General features: G+C 40.8%; 1 protein-coding gene across 1 annotated transcript; it reads left to right on the top strand.

The window, feature by feature from the left end:
• Nucleotides 1–218: 218 nt before the first annotated feature.
• On the top strand, nucleotides 219–10896 carry fggy (FGGY carbohydrate kinase domain containing). The gene is made up of 16 exons (XM_030752065.1): nucleotides 219–319; nucleotides 627–825; nucleotides 2607–2718; nucleotides 3384–3535; nucleotides 3746–3834; nucleotides 4182–4297; nucleotides 4419–4547; nucleotides 5559–5662; nucleotides 5994–6101; nucleotides 6451–6512; nucleotides 6828–6990; nucleotides 7262–7336; nucleotides 7472–7592; nucleotides 7824–7918; nucleotides 10218–10279; nucleotides 10451–10896. The coding sequence occupies exons 2-16, from the start codon at nucleotides 643–645 to the stop codon at nucleotides 10530–10532; spliced, it is 1653 nt and encodes a 550-aa protein (XP_030607925.1). The 5' UTR covers nucleotides 219–319; nucleotides 627–642; the 3' UTR covers nucleotides 10533–10896.
• The last annotated feature ends 1954 nt before the right edge of the window (nucleotides 10897–12850 follow it).

Here is a 12850-nt window from a genome sequence, read left to right as displayed (position 1 = left end):
TATATATATATATATATATATATATATATATATATATATATATATATATATATATATCATAAATTATAAAAGCAAATGAAATTACAAGGATCCTTCATTACTATATATATATATATATATATATATATATATATATATATATAAAGGTGAAGTTCGTGACCTGCTTGGGAAGTGAGAAAAAAAAAAAAGCGACCGTAAGGTTTTTGACCGCTTCCACGTTCCGTCTAAAGCTCTGCTCTAACTCTGAAAGTACTCCGGTCAGAAGCTTGAACGATAAATATTAATGTTCTTCGCACTGAAATAAGATTTTGATCACTGGGTAAGTTCTGCGTGTTGTGTCAGTTTACGTACTCTCTTCCTCTTTGTGTTTTATCTGTATTGTATAAGCGCTAGCCTGTTATTGTTGGTGTAAACTCTGTCTTACTCGCTGCTGCTGCTGCGGCTGCACTTCACATACTCACGCACGCTAACCAAGTGCACGAGTATGCGAAGATGCTGAAAAGAAAACCCTTTTTCATAAACAGATGCACAAATTGCCTTAATAATGGCGTTTTTCGTTTAACCTGCTCAATGTCGACGCTGATAATGTAACCTGGTTAATAATAAACCTCCTCCCCCACATTCAGCTCAGCTCATCCCCTCATGGCAGAGATTTTTTATGTTGGTGTGGACGTGGGCACAGCCAGTGTGAGGGCTGCACTGGTGACCAGAGAGGGGCTGCTGAAGAGCGCTGCAGAAGAGCCCATCAGTATCTGGGAGCCCCAGTCTGACCACTATGTCCAGTCCTCCACTGAGATCTGGGAGACATGCTGCACAGTTGTGAAGGTAGGAGCGCTTAAATACGTGTCCACACATCTGAGCACAGATACCCCATGCGTGTTCATTTCAGGCCAATTTTAGAGTGGGCATGGATGGATGCCCCTTCCTGTGTCTGGTTCTGCCAGAGGCTTTTTCCTGTTGAAAGGGAGCTTTTCCTTCCCACTGTCGCCAAGTGCTTGCTCATAGGGGGTCGTCTGATTGTTGGGGTTTTCTCTTTATTGCTGTGGGGTCTTTACCTTGCAATATAAAGCACCTTGAGGTGACTGTTGTGATTTGGTGCTATATAAATAAAAACTGAATTGAACCGAATTGGATGTTAACTACTATAAAATTCACTGGATAGTTTTCTGTTTTTTGTTTGGGTTAAGTTAGCAGTCATAGGCAGTGCTGTGAAAAACTAAATCCACTTTTGAGAGGGTACAGGGAATTGAGAGGGTACAGTAAGTAGCAGCCAGGTGAGAGACATATAGAAATTTGATTACTTCAAGTTATTGCTGCTAAACGAGGTTCTGCAAGATGATGGGGTGGGGTGCGCTTAGTTTGTCACAGGACTGCATCGAGTCCTGTGACAAACTTTGTATTCCACATGACTGTATGTATATTGGCATTGCTGTATATGCTGTCCAGCTTGTGCTGATATAAAAACTTTTTTTTTTTTTTTTTTTTTTTTTTTTTACAAAGATGATAAAGAAAATTATGAAGAAATACTAAAATAGCACCATCACATAGTTTGTGCAGCAGAGCATCTCCAGCTCCATTGTTTCCAATACGCTCAGCACTATCGCACATGTAACGGAGTAGCATCACCCTGGGCAGCCAGTGGTCTGGAATTAAGCTGTGTGCTCCTGTTAGGCTGTAAACTAGTTTGTGAAATACATTGTTGAAAAGTTGCTAAATAAGACCCAGTCAGTTTCCTGTTGTACGTATAAAGAATCTTGGCCATATATCAGTATCACAATTTTTTTTGTACTTCCTAAATTGGCCCCAAAAATCCAGCATTGGGCAGACTCCACTCTTAATCACGGCGCGCTCATTTTGGCAATAGCTATCTTAAGTTAGGGGAGTTATATACTCTGCAGCTGGCAAATTTGGTAGATGACTTGTCTCTATGACAAAAAAAAAAGTAACATTACAAGGTTTTTCCTGGCTCAAAATGGGCTTTTGGGAGAACCACGGTTCATCCTCATATAGTTGAGGCAAAGTGTCTGTGTTACCTTAGTTAACAGAGGTTAATGCATCTTGCATCTTTACACATCAAAATGTGTTTTTAAGTGTTAATAAATTTAACCTTACTTAAAAAATAAATAATATATATATATATATATATATATATATATATATATATATATATATATATATATATATATATATATATATATATATATATATATATATAAAATATACTGATTGAAAATATTTTTAACCAGTATTGGTGATTTTCCTTGATTGGAAGCCAAAAACCTCTTTGGTTGGTGCCAATGTTTTCATATGCAGGAATAGCCCTGTATTAGACTCACAGTGTGCTGTAAGCCCATTAGATTATTTATTTACTTTTACAAATATGTATACATTTCTTTGAATAAATCATCACCATTTTCATATTAGCTGGGCTACTGAACAATCTTTTCTATGCATTGCCAGTTGTGAATCTCAAGCTCACATTCTGTCATTTAAGCTGCTGATAATTTGTGAAAAGCAGATGAGGACTGATGCCCTCTTACAGTTACAGTATATGTAAAAGCACTGATCGAATGTAATTTAAAAACTATTGTGTATATTTGTTACAGAAAGTTACTCAGGGTGTGGAGAAGAGCCAGATTAGGGGGATCGGCTTTGATGCCACCTGCTCTCTGGTGGTTTTGGACCAAAGCTTTCAGCCTGTGCCTGTCAGTCAGGATGGTAAGTGATTTATTTCATTGTTTTTTTTTTTTTTTTTTAGTCTTCTATGGCCTGATCAGTATACTTGGTAAGTGTTGGTTATGTAAGCCATGTTTTAATATGTCACCCTCCAGCTGAGCACTGCTTGGAAAAATGAATTTTGTGTGATACTTTATTGATCCTTTAGGGTAGTCGCCTCCTCCACAGTGAGGTCCAAGGTCATGGTCAGCTACGAAATAAAAGCCTGGAGCTGGCAGTGATTCATGTTTTTGCTTATTAAGCAAGACACAAAGAGCATGACCCAGATACTTGAGTCTAAATCAGGGGTGGGCAAATCCAGGCCTCGAGGGCCAGTGTCCTGCAGGTTTTAGATGTGTCCCTGATCCAACACACCTGAATCACACATAGAAGTCATTAGCAGGACTCTGGAGAACGTGACTGGGACACATCTAAAACCTGCAGGACACCAGCCCTCGAGGCCTGGATTTGCCCACCCCTGGTCTAAATGCTTGAATATATACTGCAAGATGACATCTCTCCATGACAACAGCTTTATGTATCATGCCTTAACAGATTAATTTAATCAAAATAAAATGACTTTGAAATACAGGGTGTACACAGTATTAGCTCTCAGGTGGCTGTTGCTCCTTTTTACTGGCGGTAATGTCCTGACATGCTTATCCCAGGTGACCCCCAAAGGAACGTGGTGATGTGGATGGACCATCGTGCCGCAGAGCAGGCTGCTCGTATAACAAACACAGGCCACAGGGTCCTGAGCAGGGTAGGAGGGGTCATGTCACCAGAGATGCAACCCCCTAAGCTGCTCTGGCTCAAAGAGGTGAGAGGTGAGCAAGGTCACCACTGATCTCTGCGTGTTTTATTGTTGTACTGGCTATTCAGCAAATACCTGGTGGGGTTATTTTTAATAACAATTTCAGCCTTGCATATCTTTCGATGGATGCTTGTCAGTCAGTTCATATCCGTCCAATTGTTGCTTATTGATCAGCAGTTCATTCCCACACATTATGCGTGTCTGTCTCTCTATCAGAACCTAAAGGAACACTGCTGGAACAAAGCCGCTCACTTTTTTGATCTACCAGACTTCTTGTCTTGGAAAGCAACCGGCTCTTTAACGAGGTGAGCTTTGCTAGACGATGTTGTGATTACTTACGTCTTTATCTGTGTCCAATGAAAAAGGACATGGGTTTGAAAAGGTTCACCACTGACAAACCTGGAAACTCTTGCTTGTAATAACATGTTTGCAGGTGTACTGTCGTACTGTCCCATTAAAAGCACTGATCTTGTTTCTATTCTCAGTTCTAGAGAAGAAATGTGGTCGTTCACGCTGAATTCTTTAAAATATGTGTTTTGTCATCAAAGTGTTTTTGATGCAGTGGTTCACAAGATACATGTATCAAAAGCATGCTGTTAAATATAGAGTGAATTTATTTGCCAGTTGATGTTTGTTGTCCAATGTTGCATAGGTCTTTGTGTACTCTGGTGTGTAAGTGGACCTACTGCCCTCCGGGAGGATGGGATGCCAGCTTCTGGACAAGCATTGGACTGGATGACCTTCTGGAAAATGACTTCTCCAAAATAGGCCAGAAAATTAAACATTTTATAACTCCAAATAATTTGTTAGTTTGACAGTCTGACCAATTATTTCTTAATCTTTTCAGTATTTGTCTTCTTTCATAAACTGTGGTCTACTTATAATCCAGGCAGCGTGACGTGTCCCCCAGGAAGTCCATTAGGAGAGGGCCTCATCCAGGAGGCAGCAGCAGATTTGGGTTTAGACCCAGGAACCGCAGTTGGTGCTTCTCTCATTGATGCTCATGCTGGAGGCCTAGGTATCAAATAATGAATCACACTGACTGGAAAACAAAAGTATTTTGGTGTCACGAGTAAGCTGACATTCCTCAGTTTGCAGCTCCTTTGTGCCATCCCACTGTCATACCTGTTAAAAGCTATTTAAAGGAAAATGGAGGCATAAAATCTAATGTCAATGAAGTCAATATTTTTGATGTGAACTGTGGCTCTTAGGGGGTCAAAATAAAGGTTCATCCTTTAGGGAGCATATATGTACCTAGTAAATTTTTTTTTCTGCAAAAATGTATTAAGTAGACTTTAATGTTTATTGGGTGCAAGTGTTGAATTCCACATGTGGCCGTGGGTTTTCAGTATCTTGTGTGCAAAGTTAAAAATTTAACTCTGGAGGAAAGTGAGAATAGAGCTACAAGGACGTCAACAACTAGAGTTTAGCAAGTGAGGACTGGGTACCCTTGTATGTGTTTCAGATTGGACATTCCCAGCTTTAATATTTTGGGAAATAAACAGAATAACAAACCTGCCTGAGATGTCAGTGCATTTCTAACTACTTTGGTGGCTTCAGGGCAACAGCTGATCTTCCTCAGGTTCAGCAATCCTAATCATCTGGTTTTGTGCTGTGAGTTGAACTCCCCGTGAACTCTTCCCTCTGACCTGCGACCGTGACCTCTGCCAATCACACATTGTTGCATCAGTCAGAGGTTACAACACTTTGCACCATTAGTTTCTGTCCATGTCACAGCGGTGCAGACTTACCTCCCACCTTAAACTCAAACCAGCTTGACAAACATTATTCCAGCAGTTAGTGTCACTGCTGAATGACACGTAAAGGTTAGAGCGCAATTTCAAATGGATTTAAAGCTTGCACTGTGCAGATCACTTGGATTATTGCCTAACAGCAGCTTTGAAACTTTGCATTAGATAACACCAAAAAAAAAAAAAACCTTAATTATTAAATACATTTTCTCCTGCAAAAAATAAACTCTGGCATTGACCAAACATGGTTAAAATAAATATTACCTTGGTCCTTCCAGGTGTGATCGGTGCTGACGTGAAAGGTTTTCAGTTGCCGTGTGAGGGCCGGCCGATCACCACACGCATGGCGTTGATCTGCGGGACGTCAACTTGTCACATGGCGGTCAGTGGTTCACTGCTGCTGTTCACCTGATTAGTGTTAACAGTTACACATAAAAAAAACTGCTGTTCATGCTGAGCGAAAACTTTGAGTTCACACGGTATGATGTGAACTCCAAGGTGGCCTTTGTGATATATATGAATATCTCTCCATGACTAATAAAAACCTTATGGATGATTAATCTCGTACGCACAGCCTCACATATCCTGTTGGTCAGGCAGTTTTTATTTTTAAAATATTTACCTCTCATGTCAGAGTTGTGTATGTGTCTATGAATTTGAAAATCATTCTTACAAGTATACAAAACTAATGAAAAGATTTCCCGTTTCATCAGATCAGTGAGCAGCCTGTGTTTGTGCCAGGAGTGTGGGGGCCCTACCTGTCCGCCATGGTGCCCGGACTGTGGCTCAACGAGGGCGGGCAGAGCGTCACAGGCAGGCTGGTCAGTCGGCTGAGATTTTTCTTTATCTTTTAAAACATTTTAGTCTCATAGCCGTTTGCCTCCTCCGCTGACAGAAATACTGTCGGCATCAAGGACACTAAATATAATAAATATATTTATTAAAGAAATTATAATAAAACTGTCAAGAGACACAAGGACTAGTTTTTGGAAAATAAATTTGATTTGTTCCCCCCCCCCCCTTACCTTTCACATTTAAACTGCTGCTTTGAGCTCATGCTTTTGACTTTTTACAAATTAAATGATTACATTATTAGTGAAGTCAGGTCATCACCAGCCATTTGTTGTGCTTTTCACTTGAAATGCACTGTATTGCTCTTTCCTCCCTCAGATTGACCACATGGTGAAGGGTCACGCCGCATACGCCCAGCTCCAGGAACAGGTTCAGCCGAGGTTAGCTGATGTTTTTAATGCTGTGCTTCCCAAAAAACGATTTTGCGCATCTGTCGTCCTCATCAGCTGGCATAGAATAATGTTAAGTAAGCTTTAGGAAGATTAGAAGCTCAGTCATGTTGTGCTTTCAGTGCAACCTGGCTATGCTCTAGAAGAATGGACAATTAAAGTGTTTGATATGCAGTATTTCACATTTACTGATGATTACATAAAGATTGCTGGTGTTGTCCAGCACGTGTCAATATAAATAATCTCAGCTGTCCTTTTCTGGCCAGTGCAAATTAATATATTATTTCTTTTAATTTGTCCTCCCAGGTTTCCTTTTACTGGCGAGAATATCTACAGCTACTTGAACAACCACTTGAGATCGATAGCTGACTCTGGGTCTGCTGTTGATCTGTTGGGGTCCAGCCTTCACGTGTGGCCCGACTTCCACGGAAATAGGTCACCCCTGGCTGACCCAACTTTGAAGGGCATGGTAAAGGCTTGACATTCCTTATGGCTTAGAGAATGATTTTTAAATACATAAAGTTAATTTCCCCCCCACTAACATTCCTAAACATTTGAATCATTTAACTTATTTTATGTTTGGTAACTACTGTAGCAAAAAATGTCTAAAAATTCCAGGAAAAAGGACGCCAGGGAACGTAGTATGAAAATGACTGTTTGCAATGAATCACTGGAGATTTGAGATGGGACCTAACCCACGATCACACCCTTGCTGATATTGTGTCATTACTGTTCTGCAGGTCGTTGGACTCTCCCTGTCCCAGACCTTAGATGACCTGGCCCTTCTCTATCTGGCCACCATGCAAGCCCTTGCTGTGAGTCTGATGTGTTTTGTGTTTCAAATGACTTCCTGTGTCTCAGACTGATACCCTAGCACCTTTAAGTACAAAGGAGGTTGTATTTGCTTTCTTGTAACTTTACTCCCGCTGTGTGTCCTCCTCTGGTTTCAGCTCGGTACGCTTCATATTCTGGAGGCCATGAAAGAGGCAGGACATGACATCAGAACCCTCTTCCTGTGTGGAGGGTTGAGCAAAAACAGCCTGTTTGTACAGATTCATGCTAATGCTACAGGTAGCAAATACCAATAACATGGTTAAATGCATATTTTTGTAACACAGTATGTGAATATATGCATGTACCAGGATGCACATACATGTAATTGATGTAAGAAGGGGAAAAAAAACCCCACAAATAAACCAAAACAAAAGCTGAACATTCAGGCAGAGAGGACCTGGAGAGAGGAGAAGGTAAAATAACATCCATGATAGCGTTAGCCCATTCTGTCTTCAATCTCATTCTCAGGATTGCCTGTGGTGCTGCCAGACCAGACGGAGGCTGTGTTAGTGGGAGCAGCAGTGCTGGGTGCATGTGCTTCACAAGACTACAGCTGTATACAGGTAAAGTGGCACACGGACACATAGAAAGCAACAAATCACAGCCCACAGGACTTGAATAACCTCACAGGGATGTGGCAGGAAAGGGTTTTGACATTTTATGCTTATATTTATTTGACAGCGGCTGGAAGAAGGAAAATATTCAGTGAGTGGCAGTTCTTTGGGTGAAAACACGATGATGCCAGAGGTCAGGGGAGAATGGCTTCAAGCTGACAGGAAGGCAGCATTAACTCAAATAAACACTCATTACAAACAAGGTAGAGCATCTCTGAATGCACAACACATTGAGCCTTGAAGCAGATGGGCTACAGCAGCAGAAGACCACAAGACCACACTGGGTGCCACTCCTGTCAGCTAAGAACAGGAAACTGAGGCTACAGTTCACACAGGTTCACTAAATTTGGACAATAGAAGATTGGAAAAAATGTTGCCTGGGCTGATGAGACTCGATTTCTGCTGCTTCATTCAGAGAGGGTCAGAATTTGTTGTAAACCACATGAAAGCATGGATCCATCCTGCCTCGTATCAATGGATCGGGCTGGTGGTGGTGGTGTAATGATGTGGGGGATCATTTTTTTGGCCACGTAGGACCAACTGAGCATCATTTAAATGCCACAGCCTACCTGAGTGTTGTTGTTGACCATGTCAATCCTTTTATGACCTCAGTGTACCCATCCTCTGATGGCTGCTTCCAGCAGGATAACGCACCATATCACAAAGCATCTCAGAGCATCTGAACATGACAATGAGTTCACTGTACTCCAGTGGCCTGCACAGTCACCAGATCTCAGTCAGCACCTTTGGGATGTGGTGGAACAGGAAACTCACATTATAGATGTGGCACTATAATGTAAATGTGGATCAAAATCTTCCAGCACCTTGTTGAATTTATGCCGTGAAGAATTAAGACAGTTCTGAAGGCAAAAGGGGGCCCAAGCCAGTAGTAGCAAGGTGTACCTAATGAAGTGTCCACTGAGTGTGTGCTAAAGTCACAGAGCCCCCAATTTATGAAATTAGTTGTTTCTGATATGTCACAATACCAATGCTTTCCTAAAAAATAAGTGTTATGAAGTATCCCAGGAGAAGTGCGCTGAAACAATATGGAAATTATTTTCTTATGCGAGTAGAGAAAGATTGTTTTATGTTTTGCTTTAAGAGCTGGCTTCTCACATACATTCAGTGAGTGTGTGATTGTATTGTAAGTTGTTCATTTAAATGATTTTGCAGTTTAACAGAATTAAATGAGCATCAGCATCTGTGAATGATTTTTAAAAATAATTTAATATTATTACATTATTAATATTTATTATTATTATTATTATTATTACATATAATTGATTAATTCAGTAAATATAATTATTATTAAATATGTTCCAGTGTAAAAAATAAAGGCAAAGATATTTGATATTTAATCAAAAGGTTTGTATTTGAAGAAAATCCTTTACTTCTGAAAATTGCTTTTAAATGGATTTTAGTGATTTAAAAAAAAAAATTCTAAAATTTTATTTCTTCATTATATTTCCAATATGGAAAGCATTTTTTTAAAGAGGCTGCCTCTGCCTTTTTAATGTAAGCTACACATACTCCAGTTTGTTAACAAAAGCTAACATAATTTAATGGCATCGTCTTTCTTTGTCAGCATCACAGAAGACTTCATGCTCTCCAACCACTTTCACAAGCTGAGCTGTTTTTATAAACTGTGTAAAATAGGTGGCATGTCCCTTTAATCCAGGTCAACTTGATATTTTAGTGTTTACTTTGCAGTATGCATTCTGTAGCAGTTTGCAGTCTAATCATTAAAGGCTGTAGCCTCATGGAAAGACACCAAAGGTCAAACATAACACAGGTTATGTCACATACTCACTGCCTCCATCTGCTGGGTGGAACCAAACTACAAAGCAATGCACTCTGCTGGCTTTCTGCTGCAGAAAAGTATGGATTAATATTTTGTCGGGTCAATTTATCATGTCTTTGTGTCTGAGCACCAGAACTCGTAGCAGCCTTTAAGCCAGACAGACTAAAAATAAGATGCTATTATTCAGACTAGGATGCACCTGTCAGCCCATTTGCAGCCATAGATAAGGCAGGCAGCTGTTTTTGTCTGAGCCTCCGAGCTGCAAACAGTCAACTGCATGGATTTGGTGGGTTTAGACCGTAGAGGGGCCCTGCACTGCATTAATCATAAACTGTGCCACAGCAGCCGGCTGCTGTTCTTACTATAACTGGGTCATGGCTGACGTGAAGCTGAATGAGTGTGCCATGATTTATTAAATGAAATTTGTCTGTGCTTCTTGTGTTTCAGGAGGCCATGGAGAAAATGGCTAAAGTGGGGAACGTCGTCCAGCCCGACAACGAAGTCCAGAGGTGAGCCGTTCTGCAATAGGAGAGGAAACGCTGAACTTTTGTATTTTTTTTGCAGTTCATAATTTATAGAGCTGTAGGCTGTTCAGATTTCACAAATCAAATCTGAAATATGCAGTCGGCATCAAACTCGCCTCATTATTTTCTTAATTTCTTCACTTTTTTATTTTCCAGCTTCTACAAGAGAAAGTACAGGGTGTTCCTGCAACTGCTCGCCCACCAGAGGGAGTACCGTGCCCTCATGAACCAGAGATGACGGTGCTGGTGGGAGGTCTCTGAGATGAAGCTCTCTCTCTATGAGGCAGTGATGACAAATCAAGAACAAGACGTCTTAACCTTGCAGCTTTTCTCAGTATAAACCATGGTTTTTAATTCCTTCAGTCACTCGAAGGAAAACGGTCTGTTTGTGGGGGTTTGGATGGTTCAGTTTTCATGTGACATTCAATCAGATACGCAGGACTTTAAATCAGGTGGCAGAAAATCTCTATGCAAGACAACATGTTGGCCGTCTGTGTTTTAGAGTCCCTGCTCCAAATTCAGGCTGAATAGAAGTGGCAGTTAAAGTCAAACATCGTGCACCGTCATCTTCAAATGCATTCCTAATAAATATTTAAAATGAATACTCCTTCCTGTCTCTGTCACTCCAACCTAACATGTCTGGTTAAATAAGCCAATGCCCTTCCAGTCAGTGACATTCATTTTTAAACTGCATGTCCTTTTGTTCTCTCTTCGCTGTATTTTATCTCTCTGTTTCCTGTTTTTAACACCTCCCTTGTCCTTAAATTCTCCCGTCTGCTGCTCACAGAGGGGAAGCCTGTTGCCAGCGTTCCCTGGATCAAAGTTGATAAGCTCTTAGCTGATGCTGTCAACCCGGTGAGGAGGGAACGCCAAATCCCACACAGCTGAGTTAACACTTCAAACAGAACTAACTTAGAATAGAGAGGAGGTCAGGGAGAGTGCTGATTGCAGCTGACAAACTCACAGAGGAGATCCTGGGCAGTGATGTCTGGTTAAGTTCAAGTGAAAATGAAAATGCATTATTTGCTAAAAAAATAAAGTTTTAGATTCCCTGTCTAAGTGGGGGGAAATGCAGTGCTTTTATTATGCATCATAAGTGAGTCATTACAGATGCAGTAAATCCAGTGAAATTAATTAATTTGTCCTGGACAAGTTATGCATCATTACTGTCAGTGATCAAATGTTGACAACTGCACACGTATTGCACAATATAAACATTTTAACTAAATTTAATTGTGTTTAATTATGCTGCTCTTGGAGGGGGAGAATGTGGTGTTTGTGGTGTGTTTGTTAACAATATTACAGCAAAATTACCAGTTTGATTCATACCAAATTTGCATGAAAGATGGCCAGTGACCCCGAGATCACCCGATTACATTTTTGCCATAATTAGGTCAAGGTCAGAGGTCAAGTTTTTTTGGGAAAATCTTGTGAACATCATAAATCGATAACGATGTCACCTGGGTTGCTCAAATTCACACCATAGACGCATCTACTAAAAATCTGCGACCTTGACCTCAAGGTAAAGGTCAAAGGAAAATTATTCACATGAACAGTAGGACCTGTGCTTTATCTCGATGATTCAGCGTTTTGGGAGTGACGCATTTGCAAGATGGACAAACGTCTGCAGCGGGCGGGTTTGTTGTGTCTGGCACAGCTAGTTTAAGCTTGTCATGCTCAGCTTGACACCTGTGAAGAGTAGGGTGAGGAAATTGTATGACTTACCTGCTTACATTTTGTTACAGCTAGCAACACTTGCTGATTATTCATTCAAATATGGTCACCTCCACCTACAAAAAACTAAAACGTCCAAAAATTTATAGCAATTAAACTGCAGTTCTTGGAGTTTTGGTCTCTATGGATGCTTTCTCCCTTTTTATATCTCATTTATTTGCATACTGTCAAGGCTCTTATTTAGGGTAGGGCTGCTTTAATTGACAAGTGTGTCAGCGCAGATAGTTATAGACAATGTCTGCTAGGCCTCACCTCAGCTAACACTGAGAGGGCCACTGAACTGGCCCTCTCAGTATTTTAATGGGATAAATTGACAAATAATGTGACCTGCTGTGTGGTACCGACCACTCAAGATCTTTGTGCTTCAGTTTTGCTGAGTGGCATTCTAGCATTTTATTAGTCTGTTACTTAGCTCCAGGCTACCCTCACCCCTACAATGCATGGATGAATGGATGATCTACACCAGGGCTCTTAAACTCCAGGCCTCGAGAGCCCCTGTCCTGCAGGTTTTAGATGTGTCTCTGCTTCAACATGCCTGAGTCAAATATAGAAGTCATTAGCAGGACCCTGGAGAACTTGACTGCATACTGAGGAGGGTAATTCAGCCATTTGATTCAGGTGTGTTGGATCAGGGACACATCTAAAACCTGCAGGACAGGGGCTCTTGAGGCCTGGAGTTGATCTACACTATATTGCCAAAAGTATTCCCTCATCCATCCAAATCATTGAATTCAGGTGTTCCAATCACTTCCATGGCCACAGCTGTATAAACCAAGCACATAAGCATGCAGACTGCTTCTACAAACATCTGTGAAAGAATGG

Source organism: Archocentrus centrarchus, chromosome 17 (genome assembly GCF_007364275.1).
Source record: "Archocentrus centrarchus isolate MPI-CPG fArcCen1 chromosome 17, fArcCen1, whole genome shotgun sequence".
Taxonomy (NCBI): domain Eukaryota; kingdom Metazoa; phylum Chordata; class Actinopteri; order Cichliformes; family Cichlidae; genus Archocentrus; species Archocentrus centrarchus.
Note: the sequence above shows the minus strand (reverse complement) of the source record. Positions and strands in the feature narration are given on the sequence as shown.

What these genes read in the sequence shown, in the direction of transcription:
- fggy (XM_030752065.1), top strand. Translation starts at nt 643, where the DNA reads ATGGCAGAGATTTTTTATGTTGGTGTGGACGTGGGCACAGCCAGTGTG. An exon ending in GCAACCGGCTCTTTAACGAG is followed by an intron (nt 3,835 to 4,181) that starts GTGAGCTTTGCT and finishes AATGTTGCATAG; the next exon opens with GTCTTTGTGTACTCTGGTGT. An exon ending in AAGACTACAGCTGTATACAG is followed by an intron (nt 7,919 to 10,217) that starts GTAAAGTGGCAC and finishes CTTGTGTTTCAG; the next exon opens with GAGGCCATGGAGAAAATGGC.